At 40.5% G+C, this 23469-nt stretch overlaps 1 protein-coding gene across 1 annotated transcript in view; it reads right to left on the reverse strand.

The window, feature by feature from the left end:
- Positions 1-23469, reverse strand: part of tafa3a (TAFA chemokine like family member 3a) — a 189288-nt gene that overhangs the window by 71642 nt on the left and 94177 nt on the right. Inside the window, exon 2 of the mRNA XM_088337273.1 lies at positions 10257-10369. Coding sequence (XP_088193399.1) covers positions 10257-10368 — 112 coding nt within the window. The 5' untranslated portion in view covers position 10369. The remainder of the gene's footprint in view (positions 1-10256; positions 10370-23469) is intronic.

The following is a 23469-nucleotide window of genomic DNA, read 5'->3' on the forward strand; positions in this document are numbered from 1 at the left end:
TTGAATTATTGTAGTTTTAATTTTGTAATATGTCTGTAGTGTTTTGTAGTATTTCCATAGTGGTATTTTTCTACGATTACTGTAGTCTAATTTTGTAGTATTTTTTACTGTATTTCTGTCGTACTTTAGAAGTATTTCCAAAGTATTTTTGCAGTATTTCTATTATTTCCATTATTTTATGGTATTTTTAGTGTGATTTTTATGTAGTAGTATTTCTGTATAATAGTATTTCTGTAGATGTATCTTTTAAGTATCTCCACAGTAGTGTATATTTGTCGTATTTATTTAACTTTTTTATCAAATACTGTAGGTCATTTATCTGGTTCCCTTAGGAAATTCAATTTCCACTGACTGGACTGGGGGTACAGTTGGTGCTGTTGCAGCAGAGTGAAAACCAAATGATTTCCCAGGCCGTCTCCCATCCAAGTACTAACGAGGCCCGACCCTGCTTAGCTTCCCGAGATTGGGCGTTCTAAGGGTTGTCACGGTTTTGGTACTTTGTGGGTTATCATTATGCATTGTGTTCTGCATTACGATTGGCTTAACAGTCCCCCCGCCCCTTTTCTGATTACGTCTTCCAGCAACATATGTTTTCACCTGGTCTCGAACCGCCTAACACCCGATAGCTCTGTGTACTTTGCCCCAAAAATATTTCCCCACATCAATGAAAACATTTTGTAAAAGACTGGTCCACAATATATCATCTGACTAATACCATCTATGTTCAAATTTGTGGTAAATTCGGGTTAACTTAACAATTCTACTCAGGATTCCGACGTACATCCCCTCCAGACCTTGTCATATAACTACCGTATTTTCCGCACTATAAGGCGCACCGGGTTATAGGGCGCACCCCGAAAAAATAGTTTTTGGTCCTATATTTGACATACATAAGACGCACCGGATTATAAGGCGCTACAATGGGAACGTCGACAAAACAGTCAGATAGTTCAGTCCAACTTATTACCCCCTTAATATTCCCAAAGCTTGCAAAGACGCAAATACGTGTCGAGAACACGTGCGGATGCGGTGTCCGTACGATGTCACTCAAATGCATCGTTCCATCATTCGGAAGGTTAAAGTCTTGGGATTCAAGAAATGCCAACCATTCCTTAGTTTCTATTTTCTTTTTCGCTCGCAACTTTACTGTGCATATGACAATAAACACTTGGAATTGAGTTTAATTTAAAAATAGACACTCCATTCCATCCATTATCTGCACCGCTTATCACAGAAACATCGAGTTCAGTCTGAAACAAGATATATAGCAGGAGTAACTCACAGAAGTCGTTGTGTTCATAATAATGTGCAGCCGTGGTCCTCTTATATCCGTGAGTGTAGTAAATCCAGGAGAATAAAATATTTACAAATACAGTATAGTAAAAAATGCTTTCTGTATGCCGTCAGCCACGTGCTATACACATTCATCTTTTTTCGGCCAATTGCAGGCTTTGTTATGCCGTTAAAGCCAATGCCAGCCTGTAAATGATAAAAAGGATCCGCCCCTTGACCTCCGAATAACTTTAGCCAATAGTGATCGATTCAAATGATGATTGACACATTGGTTAGCCAATGAAACGCCGGTAAATAAATCTCAGCATACACAGTGGACTACTTAGCGTTCGGGGGAAAATCTAGGTGGCGGCTGCAAGTTAGTTGGAAGACTTTGCGGATTAATATTGATCCATAAATAAGGCGCACTGTATTGTAAGGCGCATGGTCAGCTTTTGAAAAAAATAAAGGCTTTAAGGTGCGCCTTATAGTGCGGAAAATACGGTACTTTCTGAGGTTTCACTGTATATTTATAGCAGAGACATCAGTATGACCCTTGCACAACACGGTCCGCCCGAGTCATGACCAAAGCAGATTGCTCAGCCAAAAGGTACATGTTAGCGCTCAGGCATCCTCTCCAGACCACTTTGGACCTTCCTCCCATTCTTCCCTCGCCACGCTTTCATGACTCGCTAATGAATGTAGATTGTACTCTTGGGGGTAGGAGCTGCGGTTTAATTAAGGCGCTGATGAGAGAGCGCGGCGTGCCCCGGTGGCAGTCGTGGGGAAAAGTTCAACGGCTTTGGACCGAAAGGGGGCTAAAGAAGTTTGTTTATACATCACCTTGACTTGACCTCTGCAGAGGCAACTCTGATTAGCCAAACGGGTAGCAGTGGTTCTGGAGCGCTAGGATTTTCGCTGCTAATAAACCGACACAAATATACAGGCGGCGATTTAAACCCGCGGATTAACTGATTGAGCCAATATGTTTGCAGTCGAACAAATGGGCTTTGCAGGAAAGCTGTCGCTGTCAAAAAACATGCATAAATGGTCCATTTTCGGCATGATTTAAACTGCATGGTTCAATTGACACAATCGAGTTTTTTTTTTGCTCCCATGTGGGATATTCATCACTTCTGCATAGAGCATAAGACCTCATTAAATATAGATGAAAATAAGGCATTTTGGGTAAATGGCAATTTGAGTGCAGATTATACACTAAAATCGAATTAGCATCTGTTTATATTATTTGTTTTTTCGTTTTTTATACAGAAATAACTCTATCTCTTTTCGTTCTAGCTATTTTACGAAGAGATCTACCGATGCAAGCCAATTATGACTACCGTAAATTCCGAACTAGAGAGTGCACCTGATTATAAGCCGCACCCACCACATGTTGTACTTACACAAGCCGCACCTGTATATAAGCCGCATGCGCCATAAACACAAAATTGACCCAGACCTGACTTTAAGTCCCGCGATTGTAACTTAATATCCTATATTAAAGTACACAGTCCAAAAATCACAGCCGGCAAAATGAACGGAAAATGATACCTGTAAGGTTTGATGCAGACCGACAGAGTCCGGGTCCCGTTGAAAGTAATCCAAAGAAAAAAGTGTATATTTCCAAAGGTAAGGGTGGGAAAAATATATATCCACTATTGTCCGCCGTGTCCACAAACACTCACCTCTACCGGTCCCCACTTCCCCTCAGCCCGCGTTTATTACGCCCCTTCTTTTTAATTCGCCCGTCCAACAGATATCAGAATAAGTGTCCAAAATAAATACAAATATTTACATTACAAAAGTTTACAGTTGCAAATACATATTATACATGGTTACACATATTTACAAAGAAAGACGGTACACTGAGAGCGTTTTCTAAGCTTCAATAATAATAATATACCTTTCATCCGGGCAGTTAATGGTAGCCACAAGCTAGCAACACGCTCGCAACACAGTAAACGGGTCTGTTAAAAAAACATACCGTACTTGTAAAAATCACGATAAACCGTTCCTTCTTAGAACTGAAGCCATCAAAGTCGTCTTCCTCAGTGTCGGAAAGAAACCTTGTCATATAAACCTTTTGTACACGAGCGCCGCACATAAATTGGCCGCGTCACTGAAAAAGCCGCAGGGTTGAACGTTTGGGGAAAAAGTAGCGGCTTATAGTCCGGAATTTACAGTATTTCAGCAGATAACTTAAGGCCTACAGGAAATTGCGGCTCTTTGCCTCGTCATATTTTCTATATACTGTGGCTCTTTGCTTCGTTTCATGTTTAGTTTGTTCCCCTCTTAAAACGCACTTGAATCCATCAGTGTTAATAACAAATAATAAATAACATTTTGAAATTAATTTGGCAGTTTTGTTGTTTTTATGCTGCTCCGGACACATAACTGACTGCCAATCATCTGGGTAGGTTACGTCTTATTTCTTTCTTAAATGCAATAGTTGTACGCACTACTTTTCTTTTTTCACCTGTAGCAACTTTGCTGCTTGCACTGATTTTCTTCGGAGGCATTATTAGGGGCTAAAACACTTGGTACACCTATATTAACGAAGCACGTCCGCACGCGACAACAGTTGATCACGAAAAGATCGGTCTACACCCGTACGCCGCTCAGCATCGCACCCTAGCGTACGCACTCACGCATTACCGGCGTTCGAACTTCGATTTTTTGACCGAACAGCGCACCATATTGGGGGCTGCAGTAGCTCAGGAGGTAGAGCGCTCGTCTTGGGATCATTGGATCCTAGTTCGAGTCCCGGCTTGTCTGTGTTACATGTCGAAGTGTCCTTGGGTAAGACACTGAACCCCTAATACCTCCAATAAGCAGGTTAGCGTCTTACATGGCTGCAATACAAGGCCGCTATTGGAAAATGTGAAGCACACTGTAAAAGCGCTTTGGGAAGTCATTGACTTGAAAAGCGCTATATAAATACAGATCATTCTCATTTCATTTTGATCTCCGGCAAAACTAACATAAAATGCGACAGAAACAAAATGAAAATAAATCCAAACAGCTTGCCAACATCATTTTTGCCGTTCCATGTATTCCGTTACTCCCCGAGCCTGCACAAAATGTAGTAATTTTATTCATATTTAGTTTATTTTGTCTCTTATCAGCATATTTGGTATCGGAGTAATCCAAAAGTAATTGAAAGTAATCCAGTTAAAGTAACCCTATCCAACCCTGGTCAATGCTTTGGCAAAATAAAAGCAAACCTGATGCCCACAAAATAGGGTTTCTTGGGAAGAAACCTTAGCAAAGCTCAGCCCAATGATAAAAGCAGGAGAAACCATCTAAAACTCACATAAAGTCCGTATACACATGTTCCCCCCAGGTGTAATGGCTTCGGTCACGGCTATGTACTTTCTGATGGTCCTTCAGATCAAAGTGTTGGGGTGATGGGGTTTTCGCTTTCAGCAACCCATTGCGGCGGCAATTGTCGTGTGGAGGAAATGAGGCTCATTATTTCAATGTGTAGTCACACTTTCTGCCCTCCCGCCCCAGGACCGGGCCATCTATCCATTAAAGGAAATCACTTTGAAGGGGCTTGTCCTTCCTTGGCCACACACAAACGCATAACAAATCACACATTGATGCTTGGTCACCATTACTGTACTGCTGCACAAAAACTTTTTAACTGATGAACTGTTTCATGTGCACTAACAAAACTTTGTGTGAGAGGACAAATCAGTAAGAAAATTGGACCATTAGATATAGACCTGGGTTCACTATTGTGGATAATATCTCTATATTATTTGTAATTATATATATTTTTTTTTGGGTTCATCTGGCACCAGCCACCGTTAAATCTGGTAAAGTTTCAATGATGGGAAAACAACAATTTAAATGCATTTCTACCAACAAACTACAGAGAAGAGCAAAGTCCCCATCCATGATATCAAAATTACTATGTTGGTCCCGATGTGGTCGGAAATCTGCTGTGCTGACCAGTTATTTTAGATGTAATAAAATATAATTAGTTAATTTTCGGGTAATTTAACTAGAAAAGTGGTCTGTTGCTGGATATTATGTATGCTTACAAGGCACACAATTGCAAGCCAATTATGACTACCGTAAATTCCGAACTAGAGAGTGCACCTGATTATAAGCCGCACCCACCACATGTTGTACTTACACAAGCCGCACCTGTATATAAGCCGCATGCGCCATAAACACAAAATTGACCCAGACCCGACTTTAAGTCCCGCGATTGTAACTTAATATCCTACAATAAAGTACACAGTCCAAAAATCACAGCCGGCAAAATGAACGGAAAATGATACCGGTACTTAAGGTTTGATGCAGACCGGCAGAGTCCGGGTCCCGTTGAAAGTAATCCAAAGAAAAAAGTGTGTATTTCCAAAGTTAAGGGTGGGAAAAATGGTCCCGATGTAGTCGGAAATCTGCTGTGCTGACCAGTTATTTTAGATGTAATAAAATATAATTGGTTAATTTTCGGGTAATTTAACTAGAAAAGTGGTCTGTTGCTGGATATTATGTATGCTTACATGGCACACAATTATACAGAAATGTGATTGTCATTACAACTTTCCATAAAAGCAGCGTTTTTGGTATGCAACATATTTATTTATTAGTTTGTGCAACCGGTAAATGTTTTAGAAATGTTTTTATTCATTTAAAACTTCCAGGGTGCAGCGCTCAGGACTTTGAACAATAATCTGCGCAAAAGCTGCTTGGCTTGACTCTCCCTCTGTTTAAGGTCAATTTTGTTGTCACAATATGTTAACCCAGGCAGCACGGCGGCGCAGTGGTTAGCGCTTGTGCGGCACAGTTCATGTCATGGGAACCTGTCGTGGGTTCAAATCCAGCTCCAGACTTCCTGTGCGGAGTTTGTATGTTCTCCCCGTGCTTGTGTGGGTTTCCTCCGGGCACTCCGGTTTCCTCCCACATTCCAAAAACATGCATGTCAGGTGAATTGGCCGGTCCAAATTGTCCCTAGGTGTGAATGAGCGAATGAGTTGTCTGTCCCCGTGTGCCCTGCGATTGGCTGGCAACCAGTTCAGGGTGTCCCCTGCCCACTGCCCGGAGATGGCTGGGATGGGCTCCAGCCCCCCCGCGACCCTAATGAGGATAAGCGGTACGGCTAATGAGATGAGATGAGATGAATATGTTAACCCATTTTGTAACAATGACAATAAAGGTCTATTCTATTCTTTTCTATTCTATTCTAATTGCAACATCCTTTTGCTGTCTGGTAATCCTGAAAGGGGGATACCACATGTGCGGTCCTTTCTCAAGGTTTCTTCATTTTCCTCATGTTGAGGTTTTTGAGTTTTTCCTTGCCCTCATGTTGGTTCCAGATCAGGGGATGGTGTCATAATATTCTGAAATAATAGTCTGTGCTATAACCTGTGCAGCCCTTTGAGACTCTTTGTGATTAAGGGCTTTACAAATAAAAATGACTTGACTTGACTTGACTATTGTTACTTACAGCTTTTGACCATCCGAAGCTTTTTGATTATATCAATGAGTCGTTGAAATGTTTAGATTGAAGGAACCCATAATACTATATTTCCAAAAAGAAAAAAGTGAAGATGAAAAAAAATATCTAAAACTGCTTTTTAGAGCCCAAAAAAATATGGTTTTAATCAAATCAAATGCCACTCAAAGTGCTGTGAAAATATTTAGTGTACAGTAAGAAAAAAAAAATGCCCTCCTTTTTCTCCACTGAATAGCTAGGACACATGTGCCAAACAGGCGGCCCGCGGGCCAGATCAGGCCCGCTAAGGGATTGAATCCGGCCCGCGAGACAACACTCAGAGAAGCGCAAGAGAAAAACAAGCTGCAGGTTGAAATATGTCAACTTGATGTTGCCAAAGCCAGGAGCCTCTCACAAAGACACTGTACTTGTATTTCTTTCTCTCTCTCTCTCAGTTTCCACCCCTTTTCTCCCACTCTCTGTCTCTGTCTCTTTCACTCTCTGTGTCTCTCTTTTTCTCTTCCTTTGTTGCTCTTTGTCTCTTTCTCTCTCTGTGTCTTTTTAACTTATTTTGCTCTAACTTCCTTTTTTCCTTTTCTCTCTTTTCTCTTTCTCTCTTCCTACCCTTCGCGCTTTCTTTTCTCTTTTCTCTCCTTTCGTCTTTCTATTTCCCTTTGGATTTCTTTCTTCCTCTCTCACGACTTTTTATCTCTTTTGTTTTTCACGCTCTCTCCCTCTTTCTCTTTTTCTGTCTTTGTCCCGCCCTCTCTCCTTTTGCCTCCCTCTTTCTCTTATTTCTTTATCTCTCTTTTTCTTTCTCTTTAATCTACTAGTCCGGCCCCCGACAGAATGTTTGTTCTATCGTGTGGCCCCGAGTTAAAATGAGTTTGACACCCCTGAGCTAGGAACACCAAATACACGAGCATACAGTGGATAAAATACAAAAACAAAATGAGTTAATAATAAAACAAGTAAAATTAATATAGAATTATGAAATACATATATAAAATAAATAAATGCTTATGGCAAGGCACAGACTCTAACATAAAATTTGGCTAATGTTTTGATAGGAAAAAAAGTGAGGTGGACAAAATAATGAATAAAAAAATATACAAAATGAATATTCTTATGGCAAGGAACAGACTAAGCATGAAAGGGGAAAATGGTCTTTTGTAATACATTTTAAAGGTACTAGCACTCGCAATGGTAGTCAGTGGTTATATGCAAAAACTATGATAGATAGATAGATAGATAGATAGATAGATAGATAGATAGATAGATAGATAGATAGATAGATAGATAGATAGATAGATACTTTATTCATCCCCGTAGGGAAATTCACACTTCCAGCAGTCTACCCTGTTGTTTATTAACAGATGAACATGATGCCCTAGGGGTGCTTGCAGCGAAGTGGATGACGTCACGCCAGTCCAAAAATTCGACATCCCTGCGGCAGATGGAAAACTTTTCTTTGTGAAAATCCAGGGATACACCACCTCGTGTTAGCAAGTCCGCCTCCTCTCCGATTCCCCCCGGCTTTCGTGTCTCTGTTTAGCGGCGTTGAAGCCGGATTGCTCCGGGTAGCTCCGGGTGGCTACACGTTAGCGTCCGGAATGCTAAACGTGAGACACGTTTCCGCAAAACACAGCAACTGCGCTCCCTGTGCGCTTCGATGTTTTCCACCAGCACTCGATCATCTTATTTGGTCGTGAGTTCGCATTTACCATGATTACGGATGGTACCGAAGACTTATAACGCCGCTAGCCGCTTCGCTAGCTTCTTCCACGATAGGGCCCTTCATCACGCCGGCACGAGAATTCTTCAGGGCAAGGAGTTGAAATTCCTTGAATACACGCATTTTTTGTGCGCTAAAACCCATGTCCATAGGATAGAAGTAATCCATAGTGTAGTTGTCAAAACGGGAAGAAAAAACACCGAAGATAGGAGCAGACAATAAAACAATAGGGCAGCTGCTGGAAAAGGCAGCCGCTCGTGGCAGCGCCGCTTTGATCTATATGAGGTAATGAGGTATTGAGGTATTGAGGTAATGGTAAATTGTCATACGATAACAGCAATATTGACGTCAGATATGCAAATTATTTAGGGTACTAAATAATTATTTTTTAGCAGAAAGAAAGGAATGTTGTATACCCATGACTGCTTTGAGCATTGTATTGTTTTGGAAAGGAGAGGTCCAGAGCCTCCTTATTTTTCGGTAAAACAACAACAGTACTCCAAATAAGCACAATTAAGAATCAGATTTGTTTTGTAGTGCATTTACCAAGTTCACAGTAAGTCCAAAATCAAGAGCCTTCAGCTAGTACAAAATGCTGCAGCGAGGCTTTTAACCAAGACAAGAGAGTTTGACCACATTACCCTGATTTTAGCTAACCTGCATTGGCTCCCTGTTCGCTTAAGATGTGATTTTAAGGTTCTGTTGGTAGGACACAAAATCCTGCATGGCCTTTCTACTGCATATCTTTCAGATTTAATTTTCCCCTATGTTCCGGTCCATGTTCTAGTCGTGATCCCAAGAGCCCAGAAGAGATCCGCAGGTTCAAGAGCGTTCTCCATTCGGGTCTCTGAGCTGTAGAATGCTCTGCCCCCTGAGATTCGATCTGCAACCTCAGTGGAAATGTTTAAATCTAAGCTTAAAACAAACTTCTATTGTGTAGCATATGAATAACATATATTTTATGTTAACAATTTAAGGGGATGGTGTCATAATAGTCCGTAATTTGCAATAGTCTTTGATCTGTGCAGCCCTTTCAGACTTATTGTCAAGTCAAGTCATTTTTATTTGTATAGCCCTAAATCACGAAGAGTCTCAAAGGGCTTCACAGATTATTACACTATATTACACAGACTATTTTTCAGAATATTATTATACATTCCCCTGCTCTGGAGCCGACGAGAAGAGTAGGTTATTCATATGCTATAGAGTAGGAGTGAGATTTAAGCTTAGATTTAAACATTTCCACTGAGGTTGCAGATCGGATCTCAGGGGGAAGAGCATTCCATAGCACTGGTGGAGAACGCTCTCGAACCAGCAGAACACTTCTTTGCTCTTGGGATCACCAGAAGACCGGCACTCTCTAAACGTAGGCTTCGGACCGGGACATAGGGGGAAATCGGATCTGAAAGATAAGAGGGAGCAAGTCCATGTATGATTTTGTATAATACTAAGAGAACCTTGAAATCACATCTAATGTTAACTGGGAGCCAATGCAGGTTAGCCAAAATCAGTGTGATGTGATCGGACTTTTTTGTCCTAGTTAAAAGCCTCGCTGCGGCATTTTGTACCAGCTGAAGAGACTTGATTCTAGACTTCGGGAGACCAGAGAGTAGTGCATTACAGTAATCGAGACGGGAGTTAAATGTGATTAAGGGCTATCCAAATAAACATGACTTGACTTGACTTGACTTGTAGTTTGCAAACAGTGTTTTGTATGGCGTTTCTACATACTCGAAACAAACTCGAGCAGCACTTAAATGCTTCTTTGTACGTGAGCCATCGCAGGCAGGAACATACCGATGTGGCTCCGGTGTGATGACGCGCTGCTCAATTGTCCCCAGAGAGACAAGATGCACACGGTGAGCAGCAACACCTTCCTGCACATTCCCCGCAGCTCCCGTTTCTTCATTCTAGAAACAGAAAGAAAGAGACAGGTTATTCCTTGTCAATACTTCTGCAGCACCCCTTTTACTCCAAACAAGATCGTATGTCAGGGTGCATCAGCTGCTGTTATTTGTTTCAACATTTCAAGAAAATATATCTTTGTGAGCTGTATTACAACAAGCTCATAGTCTAAAGTGTATTTGCGTACCATGGCAATAATCCATCCATCCATTATCTGCTCCATTTATCCTCAGTAGGGTCGCTAGGGCGCTGGAGCCCATCCTAACCATTCTCGGGCAGTGGGCAGGGGACACCCCGAACTGGTTGCCAGCCAATCGCAGGGCACACAGGGACAGACAAATCATTCGCTCATTCACACTTGTGGACAATTTTGACCGGCCAATTAACCTGACAAGCATGTTTTTGGAATGTGGGAGGAAACCAGAGTGCCAGGAGGAAACCCACGCAAGCATGGGGAGAACATGCAAACTCCACACAGGGGGTTTGATCTCAGAACTGTGCCGCAAGCGCACTAACCACTGTGCTGCTGTGCTGCCCTTCCATCCATTATCTGCTCCGCTTATCCTCAGTAGGGTCGCTAGGGTGCTGGAGCCCATCCTAACCATCCTCGGACAGAGGGCAGGGAACACCCTGAACTGGTTGCCAGACAGTCACAGAGCACAAAGGGACAGACAAGTCCTCACTCATTCACACCTGCGGACAATATGGACAATATTTGGAATGTGGGAGGAAACTGAAGTGCCTGGAGGAACCCACACAAGCACGTGGAGAACATGCAAACTCCACACAACGTGCTGCCCATCCATGGCACTAATGAGTAGATTTAATAGTTAGCTATCTCACTTCAATTTACCATTGTGCTATGTTTAGTATTACATGCAAAAATCAGAGAAAATGGAATTGAATTCCCTTTATTGTCATTGTTACAACATGGGTTGAATATATTGTGACAACGAAATTGGACGTGGCACTCCAGTTCCACATTTTACAGTGAGGATAAAGAAAACAAAGAGATAAAGGAACAAAGAAGATGTTTGTACTGTCCTTGATTGCATAGGCTTTGTTTTCCTCCGGAGGGGGGTGTATGAGGGGGTGAGGGACAGACAGAGATCGCCGGATCCAACTAGATGTTTTCATCTTACAGTGCACACGGTCCAGTGTTTTTCCCTAATTGGTCAGTCCACGTATTGAATAAATTTGGGAGGTACAGTCGATAAAAGCTCCGTCAGGGTGTGTGAGCTGCTGTTTATTGATAGCAGCGGGCAGGATATTTAGCGCTATGCTAAAGTTAGCATTCGGTGGAACGTTAGCATCCGGTGGAACGTAAACATGTAGACAAGGAACTACAGAGTAAACACGTATTTAAAAAGAAAACTAAGATAAACATAAACATATTTTGTCTTGGTTACCATGGCGCCCAATTGGTCCCCGCCGTGTGGCGCCAAGTTCTGTCACGATTGCCACGGCGCCCAATTGGCCCCACTCATGGACACCAGCTGAAACACGTTGACAGATTGCTCCCTGACTACTTAAACGCTGTCTTGTGAGTCGCCTGGTGTCGGAGCATCTGCGAAACTCCCGCTAAACTCTGTTGTGTTTTGCCAAGCATGTGAATCCCCTTTTTGCCTGTGTTTTTTTTTGCTCTTGTTTTGCCAAGCCAAGTTGTTGCCTGTGTTTTGCTCCTGTTAAGTTCTCGCCCCGATCTGTCTTATTTTGAACACTTCCTCGTTCCACTCGAAAATGCTTTTGGGAGAACGGGAGTAGACCTATTCGTTTGTATGTATTTAATTTTGGTAAAATGTAAGATATTTGAGCTACAAGCACGATCCTGGAACCAATTAAGCTAGTAAGAAGAGATACCATCTTGTTATATCCAAAGAGCATGTGACGAGTATGTGATAAAACAAAAGTAAAACAGTAAAAGGCATGCAACAATTTGCACATAAAAAGTCATACGGCTACCATTCAACAACAATAACCTCGAATTATCTTTGCCATGGGTGAAATTTAGAATGGATCCAAGCCCTCATAGGTTAAAGCTATTCCAATGACTACCCAGGAGGTCTTTGAGTGTTCTCCATCTCCGTGGCCTCCACCTCCACCAAGAGAGCGAAGGGGCCCATGGAGAGCGTGACTCGGCGTCCCAATCAGCTTCTTATTTCGCTGCCAACACAGCCGGAATCTTTTTTTTTTTTTTTTGCTTTCTCTCTCGTGTGAGAATCAAATCATAGCTCCGGCTTTGAACTGTGTTCCGGCGTTCCAATTCAAATTAGTCAACCCGTGTCTTATTTATTTATTTATTTATTTATGTTTTCAACACATGCTTAACTTCCCGTTTTTTGCAAAAGGGATTTGTAGGGATGGCTTTTTTCTATTTTTGCCATTACTCCCCCTGGTATGACTGCCAGAGTGGAGGCAAAATGTGAGGATTGGATATGTTTGCAATTTGAAAGGGCAGAGTGTATTATTTTGCGCGTCCTAGCGGTTTGGTTTGAAAACATGTGCACAGGAGCTGGGCAGATGAACACAAAAATAGCTGATTGATTGTATTCAATATTTTGTATGTGTCCATAGAGCTTCTTAGATCAAACACCTCAGCAATACATGAGAAGAAAAGATAACATAGGCAGATCCATTTTTTTCTTATTTGCATTTACATGGACAAGGTGTGTTTCGTTGACTATTAGCGCTTGTGCGGCACAGTTCATGTCATGGGAACCTGTCGTGGGTTCAAATCCAGCTCCAGACATCCTGTGCGGAGTTTGTATGTTCTCCCCGTGCTTGCGTGGGTTTCCTCCGGGCACTCCGGTTTCCTCCCACATTCCAACTCACATTCATTTCAGGTGGATTGGCCGGTTCAAATTGTACCTAGGTGCGAATGGGCGAGTGAGTTGTCGGTCCCCGTGTGCCCTGCGATTGGCTGGCAACCAGTTCAGGGTGTCCCCTGCCCACTGCCCGGAGATGGCTGGGATGGGCTCCAGCCCCCCCGCGACCCTAGTGAGGATAAGCGGTACGGCTGATGAGATGAGAGATGAGGTACCATTTCATCCGATTGGCTTTAAACATTTTTTTTTAAAGGTGCGCCGCTACTTCGCGGATTTTCACTTATCGCGGGTGGTTTTGGTCCCCATTAACCGCGATAACCGAGGTCCCACTGTATTACCAACAATAATTTGATGCAGAAAATGAATTAATAATTTGATGATTAAAACTGAGCGAATATATAGATTTTTATTATATATTTGTCACCGATTTACAATTTCAACCTCGATAACTAAAATTTGGGGACCCATAGATCTCTGTTGGGACCTATAGATTTTTGAGCATGCGAGTCCCCGGGACCCATCACTTTTCACAGGTAAAATGAACACTGTTGGTGTAGAAATTTCTTTGAAAGAACTGCATACTGTTCACTCTGCTAGCCTCTGGGAAGAGGTACTGCAGTGTGCGGTGCAGGACCACCAGGCTCCGCAATAGTCTAGTCCCCCTGGCCATTAGACTGTTAAATGGTCAATCTAACATATAGTTAACTTAAATCTAAACGGCTGCTAATCTGACTTTTGCACTACTGGCAGTTTTTTTTTATAGCTTGCCACTCCTTGCACACTGCTCTCTGCACTATTGTAATTACAGCGTTATTGTTACAGTGTTAATGTTACTGTGTACCTGACTTGTTAACCTGACTGCCCATATTGCACATCTGGTTAGCTACTCTTCTTGCACTATCGGCACTATGGTAAAATACTACACGTAGCCAAAATACAATACAACATTATTTATATCTGTACATTCAAGGAAACTGTGGGGGTCAGATGCATCGACATTTCGTTCTGTATACACGTGTACTAGAATGACAATAAAGTAGATCTGAATCTGAATCTGAATCTGATATTCTTCCTATCAGAGATTTCCTTTCGAAAAACCTGATGTGGCCCAACTTTGCAAAGAGCCCAGCTCCAGCAGCCCCCAAGTAAATTGAGTTTGAAACCCCTGCACTACAGAAACATCTAGTGGTTAGATATCACACTGTGTCCCTTGAACACTCATGTACTTGATGATTTTCACTTCCTCTCTATCATCATTCCACAATCTCCAAACAATGCAAACCGATCCGGCCATCCACACAAGTTTCCAATCCAAACAAGATTCCAATCTCCATTGAGAAAGCTTGAGTTCAGGTGGCCCGACGGACGCCACCCATTAGAGGAGCGATCCTGGCAGACGGATTAGGTGCTGATACCAGGTGGCTCATCACAAAATATGCTCAACTCCTTTAATGATACATTTTCCGTCCTGTGAGCAGTTTGTCATCTCCTCAATTAATCAAGCCAGGGTTTGATGTAATTACCCCTCTGCTCACAGTCTATAGAAAAGTGTCATTGTAAAACCTTCTATGAAAGGTGCCAGGGACAATTTGTTCAACATGGACGGAGTGGACACAGTGCAATTTTTTATGATTAGATGTGTGGCAACAAAAGCATCATCTGATTAACCCACTAAAAAAGGAAATATGCATTATTACATTATTAAAACATACAAAGACAGACTTCTCGACCGCAAAGACCAACATTTATAGCATACAGATTTTATCATTGATACCAGTGTTCATTTTACCTGTGAAAAGTAATGGGTCCCAGGGACTCGCATGGTCAAAAATCTATGGGTCCCAACAGAGATCTATGGGTCACCAAAATGGGTGTGCTCCATGCCCTTAGAAACTGTCGTATTTTCCCTTACAAAATACAAACAAATCTTTTTTTCAAACATGTTTTTTTATGTAGTTTAACATGTTATATTGTACATGTGTTTCCTTATATCATATATATTGTTAATGAACGTTTTGTTGTGAGACACTGAGTTGCTCGACATGAATGAGGTTTATTATAAAAAAAGTTAAAAATGAAGTCGCTTGGACGTTCACGGTTAAAGGAAAAAATACATGCAAATATATTTAAGTAGAATAATACATTTTCGTATTCAAAATTGAATGAATACATTTCACACAAACAACGTAGTGAACATAGTTTCCAGCGCACAAGAAAATCTATCCAGCGCAGTTTTTCGAGAACCGGCTTCTTCGGCTCGGCTCACTAAAAGGAACCGGCTCTTTCGGGACCTAAACAGCTCTTCTTTAATTAATTTGATTTTATTTTCTGCATTAAATTATTTTTTAGGTTTTTGGTATAGGACACCAGCAAAAAAATTTACAAAAGATGCGCACAATTTTTAGTTATTTTTCGTTTGTTTTGTGTCATCATTTTGACTATTATGCTCCGTATAATAATTTGTCATTATTGGCCAATAATGTTGCTGTTCTTTGATTACCACACCCTTTAGGGTTTATCTGCTTTTTGAAATCTAGTAGATTTTATAAAAAGGAAGAGCTCAGGGAGGGCGCTTAAAACAGGTTGTTTTTAATCATCTGAGGTTTACGCTTTCCCCTGTTCTCCTAGCAAGAAGAAAATCCTCTGATGTATTTTCTTCAAAATTTGACTGGTACTAAACTATAAATATATCTCATAGGCTATGGAGGCACATTAACTCTTGAATTTTCTAACCATTCAATGGATGAATTGTCAGTGATGTCCAGGGTTGGGTAGGGTTACTTTAACTGGATTAATTTCAATTACTTTTGGATTACTCTAATACCAAATATGCTAATAAAAGACAAAAGAAACTAAATAGGAATAAGATGATGACTCACAACACGTGGTAAGCTTTCTCTCCTGGCTTTGATCTCTTTGATCTCCGGCAAAATTAACATAAAATGCCACAGAAACAGAATGAAAATAAATCCAAACAGCTTGCCAACATCATTTTTGCCGTTCCATGTATTCCGTTACTCCCCAAGCCTGCACAAAATCTAGTCATTTTATTCATATTTATTTCCCTTTGTCTTTTATCAGCATATTTGGTATTGGAGTAATCCAAAAGTAATTGAAAGTAATCAAGTTAAAGTAACCCTACCCAACCCTGGTGATGTCACACGTTATGCGTGACATGCTGCGTGCTGGCAGCGCCATGCAAGAAGGGCTCGGCCCGAGGCATCGCCGAATTTCATGTTTCTGTCGTCTCGGCAGCAAAATTCATGCTTCTCGTAGTTGAGACGAGACAAACAAAAAAAAAAAATATTGTTTGCCTTGCGGCCATAGCCAACCTCAAACTCCACTTCAGCTAGAAACAATTTGCCTGACAGACTTGGGCAACATGCATTTAGCTTTGAGTTGATGTGTTGCATGCCAGTGCTGACTTTTTATTAGGTTAAGCTCATTAAATGGGGGGTTGTGTACTGACGAGGGTACAGTTTTTAAGGATTCAAATATATTTGAAAAAAGCATTTAAAGATAATTATCTTTAAATTGTGCCAGTATTTCAGGAAAACACTGGTGTATGTACTGTACATAAAATATTTGCCTTCAATTGGGCTATTTTTATGAATTATTTTTGTTATTTTACTATATTTTAAGATTGTTTTCTCGTATAAAGTACTCACAACTATTACACTCTTCAATTGTTTTTTATTAGTTGTCTTACTCATCTCATCTCATTAGCCGTACTGCTTATCCTCATTAGGGTCGCGGGGGGGCTGGAGCACATCCCAGCCATCTTCGGGCAGTGGGCAGGGGACACCCTGAACTGGTCGCCAGCCAATCGCAGGGCACACAGTGACAGACAACTCATTTGCTCATTCACACCTATGGACAATTTGGACCGGCCAATTCACCTGAAATGCATGTTTTTGGAACGTGGGAGGAAACCGGAGTGCCCGGAGGAAGCCCACGCAAGCACGGGGAGAACATACAAACTCCGCACAGGAAGTCTAGAGCTGGATTTGAACCCACGACAGGTTCCCATGACATGAACTGTGCCGCACAAGCGCTAACCACTGCGCCACCGTGCTGCACTAGTTGTCTCACTATTTCCGCTATTTCTTTCTAGAAAATAAATATATTCAGTAAACGAAACAAAATATGTCAATGGCAGACCAAACGCTTGATTCATGTGACTGTTTTCAGATCAATTCTAGAATAAGAAAGAAAAAATGGAAATGGACACAATGTCATGAAACGGAACGGGACTGTCTTGAAACGGGTCGGGAAGCAGGAAGTAGGAACATATTTGTGTCGACGATCTGTCACTTCAATTGAGAAAGAAAAGTTGTCCAACACACAAACGGACCAAAAACAAAACAAAGCAGGCTCAAATGCAGGCAAAATTACAATCCAGGCAATTCTCAGAAAGAAACAGAACTTGCAGGAATCTCTCAGAATGTTACACCGAAGTGCAACAAGCACAACAATAATAAACAGGTATCAAACAGGCATGAACAGGTTTTCAACAAGGGTAAACCACGACCTGGTCAAGGGCAGTTCCAAAAGGCGCGTTTAAGTACCCATAGGAGTAATCAGGGAATGCAGGTCAGCCGGTGTCAAGGGGCGGGGCCAGCTGGGCGCCATGACAACCGTGCAGGACACGACACACAATCATCTTATATGGCAAATCATTTTCTTTATTTAAAGTGCCATTTGAAAAACATGATTCTCTAAATTGAAATAATGATTACAAAGTAATAGAATAGACCTGATTATTTGCCATTAACAGAAGGACATTTGACATGGGAAAATTATTATGATTAGTGCATTTCAATATTCATGTTTTGGGGGACCGACACAAAATGTTTAGTTATAATTTTGGTAATACCGAAGTTTTTCTAAATTATTCATATTAGTATTTGTATTAGTATTAATATTCTGAGCCATTAAACACTTTGCTTTATTTAAAACTACTAGACTGAAAAATAATCTCGAAAAAGTTACCTGATGCTCCTGAAATTAGTTAGCTATAGTTGTTTTTTTTTTCTTGTTTACAGACATTCCCTGTTGAATCACAAACATGTTCCGTGACTATAGTCAAGATAGTATATTTTATTCAAAAAATGTAATTTGGGATTTTGGGGGGGGGGGTATACAAACAAGCAAAAAAAGAAAATACACAAAAAAACGGATTAAAGATTCTAATATTATTCAAATTTTTAGTATTGTTTTCCAGAACCATGGTAAACAGTAATTTTCTTGGGAAATAGATGTTCAGTATTGCTTATCTAAATCATGATTTTTTTGTCATGTCCTGCACGGTTGTCATGGCGCCCAGATGGCCTGCCCCTTGACACCGGCTGACCTGCATTTCCTGATTACTCCTATGGGTACTTAAACGCGCCTTTTGGAATTGCCCTTTGCCAGATCGTTGTTTACCCTTATTGAAAACCTGTTCATGCCTGTTTGATACCTGTTTATTATTGTTGTGCTTGTTGCACTTCGGTGTAACATTCTGAGAAATTCCTGCAAGTTCTGTTTAATCCCGTTAAATGCCTAGTCTGTATTTTTGCCTGCATTTGATCCTGCTTTGTTTTGTTTTTGGTCCGTTTGTGTGTCGGACAACTTTTCTTTCTCAATTAAAGCGACAGATCGTCTACACAAATGAGTTCCAACTTCCTGCTTCCCGACTCGTTTCAAGACAGTCCCGTTCCGTTTTATGACATTCTTACGCCATATGAAGTGTCTGTCTATTTGCCTGCAGTATTTGCTACTAACTATGTTTTACTGTTTCGATTACTTACTGCCATAGAAGGATATATACATCATAAAAATGTTATTGGTTTGGAAACAAATTCCATGAATCATTCATATAGATATGCTTAAAAGTACTGTGTCTATTATTTGAATACCAGATGTCAGTGTATTATGTAGTGCGACTGAAAACAAGTCCTGCAAAGCATAAGGAAGAATATAAACTCTTAAACAAATTATCCAGCCTTTCTCAACATTTTTGGGTACCCATGATCATCAAGATCTCCAACAATTACTGTAAGTTAGCTCCATTCAAGTGAAGCTCAAGGTATGTCTAAAGAATGCAAATTTATTGACAAGTATTATTAAAAATGCATGTTTAAATGATTGAATTATCAAAAGTTTGCAGCTGGTTCGGAATGCAGCAGCTAGACTTTTGACTAAGACCAAAACATTTTAGCATATTACTCCTGTATTGGACAACTTGCACTGGCTCCCAGTCCACTTAAGATGTGACTTTAAGGTTCTCTTATTAACATATAAATGTTTGCATGGACTTGCACCCTCTTATCTCTCTGATTTGATTCCCCCTATGTTCCTGCACGGAGTCTGCGCTCTGAAAATGCCGGTCTACTTGTGACTCCGAGAGCCAAGAAGTCTGCAGACTCGAGAGCGTTCTCCATCCGGGCCCCGGATCTATGGAATGCCCTGCCTCCGGAGATAAGATCTGCAACCTCAATGGAAGTTTTTAAATCGAGGCTTAAGACACACTTCTATTCCAAAGCTTATGATTGATGCCCACCTCATATTCTGTATTGTCCTGTCTTTTTCCGACTGCCTGCCTGTTGGTGATACGAAAGAGAAGGACGATTTGGAGATGAGTCAGCGGACCACGTTTGACCTGAAGCATGCGAATGCCTGCATGGACCAGCTGGCAGAGATGGGAAACTGCCTCGTGGCCGTCATAGACTTTCTGGACTAGTTTACAGGCTGGGGGTGTCGCTGCTGTCATGAACTTTCTGGACAAATTTTCAACATGTTACCGAGTGTTTACTATGCTTGTGTATAGTAATGCTAATTGTGATTCACCCTGGTCATCATGAAAGGGGGATTACCACTTGTGAGGTCCTTTCTCAAGGTTCCTCTTTTTCCTCACACTGAGGTTTTGAGTTGTTCCTTGCCCGCATGTTGGTTTAAGATCAGGTAATTGTGTCATTGTAATCCTGTGCAGTCCTTTGAGACATTTTTGTGATCAAGGGCTATATAAATAAATGTGACTTGAGTTGACTTGTATTATTACTTATTAACTAAAATGTTGTTTTTGTACCAACAGGCTGTGCTAAAGAATAAACTCTGCTGTTTCATTGTGCATTTTGTGACTCAATATTTTCATTGTGCACCTCCTATAAACTTAATGAAAATCAAAACTGTCAAACAAATATATTCAAATATTTCTTACCCAAAAAAATGTACTCAGCCGGATGCTCAAACATTCAAATTACGCAAAACGCAGTCCAATTCTAACAGTGCGTCTAATTAAATCAACAGTGTGGCAACCAATGAGTAAATTACAGATGTTGGCCGGTGCAAGTGTCATTAACACTGACATTCAAACTAGCATCCATCTTGCAGATTCTGGTAAAACATATGCTCATACAGAAGTGGAGTTTTCAGTTTTTAGGAACTGTGCGCCGCACAGTTCCCTCTAAGCTGCACGTGTGCGCGATCGCGCACTGCCCGCACATTCTCAGCGCACAAGAAAATCTATCCAGCGCGGTTTTTTGAGAACCGGCTTCTTCGGCTCGGCTCAGTAAAAGGAACCGGCTCTTTCGGGACCTAAACGGCTCTTCAGGTTGTGTTTACTTCTTTCATCCCTTATATGACCAAATATTATGTCAAATTATGCACAAAATGACTTAAAGGAAGGGGGGATAGAACAAAAAAGAAAATAAATACCAAAATGAAAAAGGAGTGAAAAGCTGAGAAAAAAAAAACAAAAGGAAGAGAAAAAAGAAGGAATAAATCAGAAAAAAAGCCAGAAAAAAAGAAAAGAAAGAAACAGAGGGGAAAAAAGTATATAGAGAACAAAAAGAAAAAGGTAACAGCTAGCAAAAAATAAACACAATGAGATTTTTTTAAAGGAATTAAAAAATAGAAAAAAAAAACAGAAAAAAAGAAGAAAAAGTTTGTGTTGCATTGAAATAATTTCCAATTATACCAAGTCAATCTTGTTGCCAACATTGTACTTCCATTAAAAAATGTGATAAAGTACAGTTCTGTAGGAAACATTAACACAATGAGATCTTTTTTTTAAGGAATTAAAAAAAATAGAAAAAAACAGGGAAAAAGAAGAAAAAGCTTGTGTTGCATTCAAATAATTTCCAATTCTACCAAGTCAATCTTGTTGCCAACATTGTACTTCCACTAAAAAATGTGATTAAATACAGTTGTGTATCGTGCAACCGACTAATTTTTTTTCATTGCCGGAAACTCAGCAAAATATAACTTGATGTCAAGTTTTGGACAGGTTTGATAATGATTTAGTTGCCACACTTGGGATTGCTGTTGCTCACTGTTATTTCAAGCGTTGCTCACCGACTTTGTGTGAATGCTCAGACCCGTGGAAAATTACAGGGAACATTGCCGTGCGGTCAATCAGGTGTTTTCTGTTTTATTTCTATTGTTTCAAATCATTCACACTGTTTTAATATACTGGTATGATGTTGACTGTAGGAATATAGAATAGCAACAACGGCTAATTCAATACGGCTGTGCAGGAAGAAGATCGATAAAACTGAATAGATCGGCCTTACACGTTACCATTGAAAAGTCCAGAGTTGAATAGGGTTAATATGAGCTGGTAAGTGTATTTTGTTTTGTGAGCTTACATGCAGCATTCAGGTGTTCCATTCAGTTCATTGACCTTGAGGTTAACTCGTGACGGCTTATAAAATCAATTTGCCATCCGTGGTAAAAGCCTTTTTAACATCAGAAGGAGTGTTTGCAATGAGGTCGCCTCGCCACCGGGATGTATTGCAATCAATGTTCCCTGTAATTTTCCATGGGTCTGAGGGTTCACACAAAGTCGGTGAGCAACGCTTGAAACAACAGTGAGCAACCATAATTCCAAGTGTGGCTAATAAATCATTATCAAACATGTCCAAAATTTGACATCACGTTACATTTTGCTGAGTTTCCGGCAATGCAAAATTATTTTTCTCTTTTGAATGAATTGACTCATGTACTATTGCAAAGGTTGTACGGCCTACAAACGTCGTTTGTTCTTACAATTCTTTCACAAGATGTCAATTTCTTTTTTTTCCTGATATCTTTTGTCGCATAATACTAACATATTTGGGGGCTTATTGAGTCGGTTGCGTGATACACAACTGTATTTAATCACATTTTTGAGTGGAAGTACAATGTTGGCAACACGATTGACTTGGTATAATTGGAAATTATTTGAATGCAACACAAAATTTTTCTTCTTTTTTCTGTGTTTTTTTTTCTACTTTTTTTTAATTCCTTTAAAGAAAAATCTCATTGTCTTTATTTTTTCCGAGCTGTCACTTTTTTTCTTTTTGTTCTCTATTTACTTTTTTCCTAAATTTATTTATTTTCTTTTTTTTCTGGCTTTTTTCTAAATGTTCCTTCTTTTTTCTCAGATTTTCACTACTTTTTCATTTTGGTATTTTTTTCTTTTTTGTTCTATTCCCCCCTTCCTTTAAGTCATGTTGTGCATAATTTTACACAATATTTGCTCATATAGGGATGAAAGAAGCAAAAACAACCTGAAGAGCCGTTTAGGACCCGGAAGAGCCGGTTCCTTTTAGTGAGCCGAGCCGAAGAAGCCGGTCCTCTACAAACTCTACTAACTTTACTCAACTTCGTTCTACTTCGACTCGACTTCAAAATACCGCATTTAGGACACAGCGTCAGGGGAACCCGTGTATTTTTACCTTCATGCACTGTAACTTTGACTTGAGACGCTTCTTAATTAATAATCTTGAGCCCTCATTTTTGTGCGCTGGCTAGATTTTCTTAAGCGCTGAGAATGTGCACGCGCGCAGCTTAGAGGGAACACTGGCCATGAGCCATTCATGCTCACCACTAGGAAAATTTCCGACAAGGTTGCTTGTTTTCCGCACTCAAGTGGATTCTCTATTTACTTTTTTCCTACATTTCTTTCTTCTCTTTTTTTCGGGCTTTACCCCATACCAGCAGGTGGCATTGTTGGACTCATCATTGCAGGACACTTACACAAAAACTATACAACATATTTCAGCAGGAATTTCAATAAAACAAAAGTTATTATTACACCCGATACACTTATATACCAAAAAGCACGTGTTTGGTGGTGATTGTATGCTGTAATTGCAAGATAATTTGACTGTATTTGTGAGAACTAAATCCGTATTTGATCATTTTGCAAAAGTGTGATGTGTGCATTGCAAAAACTTCTGTGTAAGAACCTGGAGCTTTCTATTATGCACACTATCCACCCCACTTCACCTCCACCCCACGTATTTCCCTCTGCC

The sequence above is a fragment of the Urocampus carinirostris genome, chromosome 6, assembly GCF_059441175.1.
Source record: "Urocampus carinirostris isolate Australia breed hairy pipefish chromosome 6, RoL_Ucar_1.0, whole genome shotgun sequence".
In the NCBI taxonomy this organism is placed as follows: Eukaryota; Metazoa; Chordata; class Actinopteri; order Syngnathiformes; family Syngnathidae; genus Urocampus; species Urocampus carinirostris.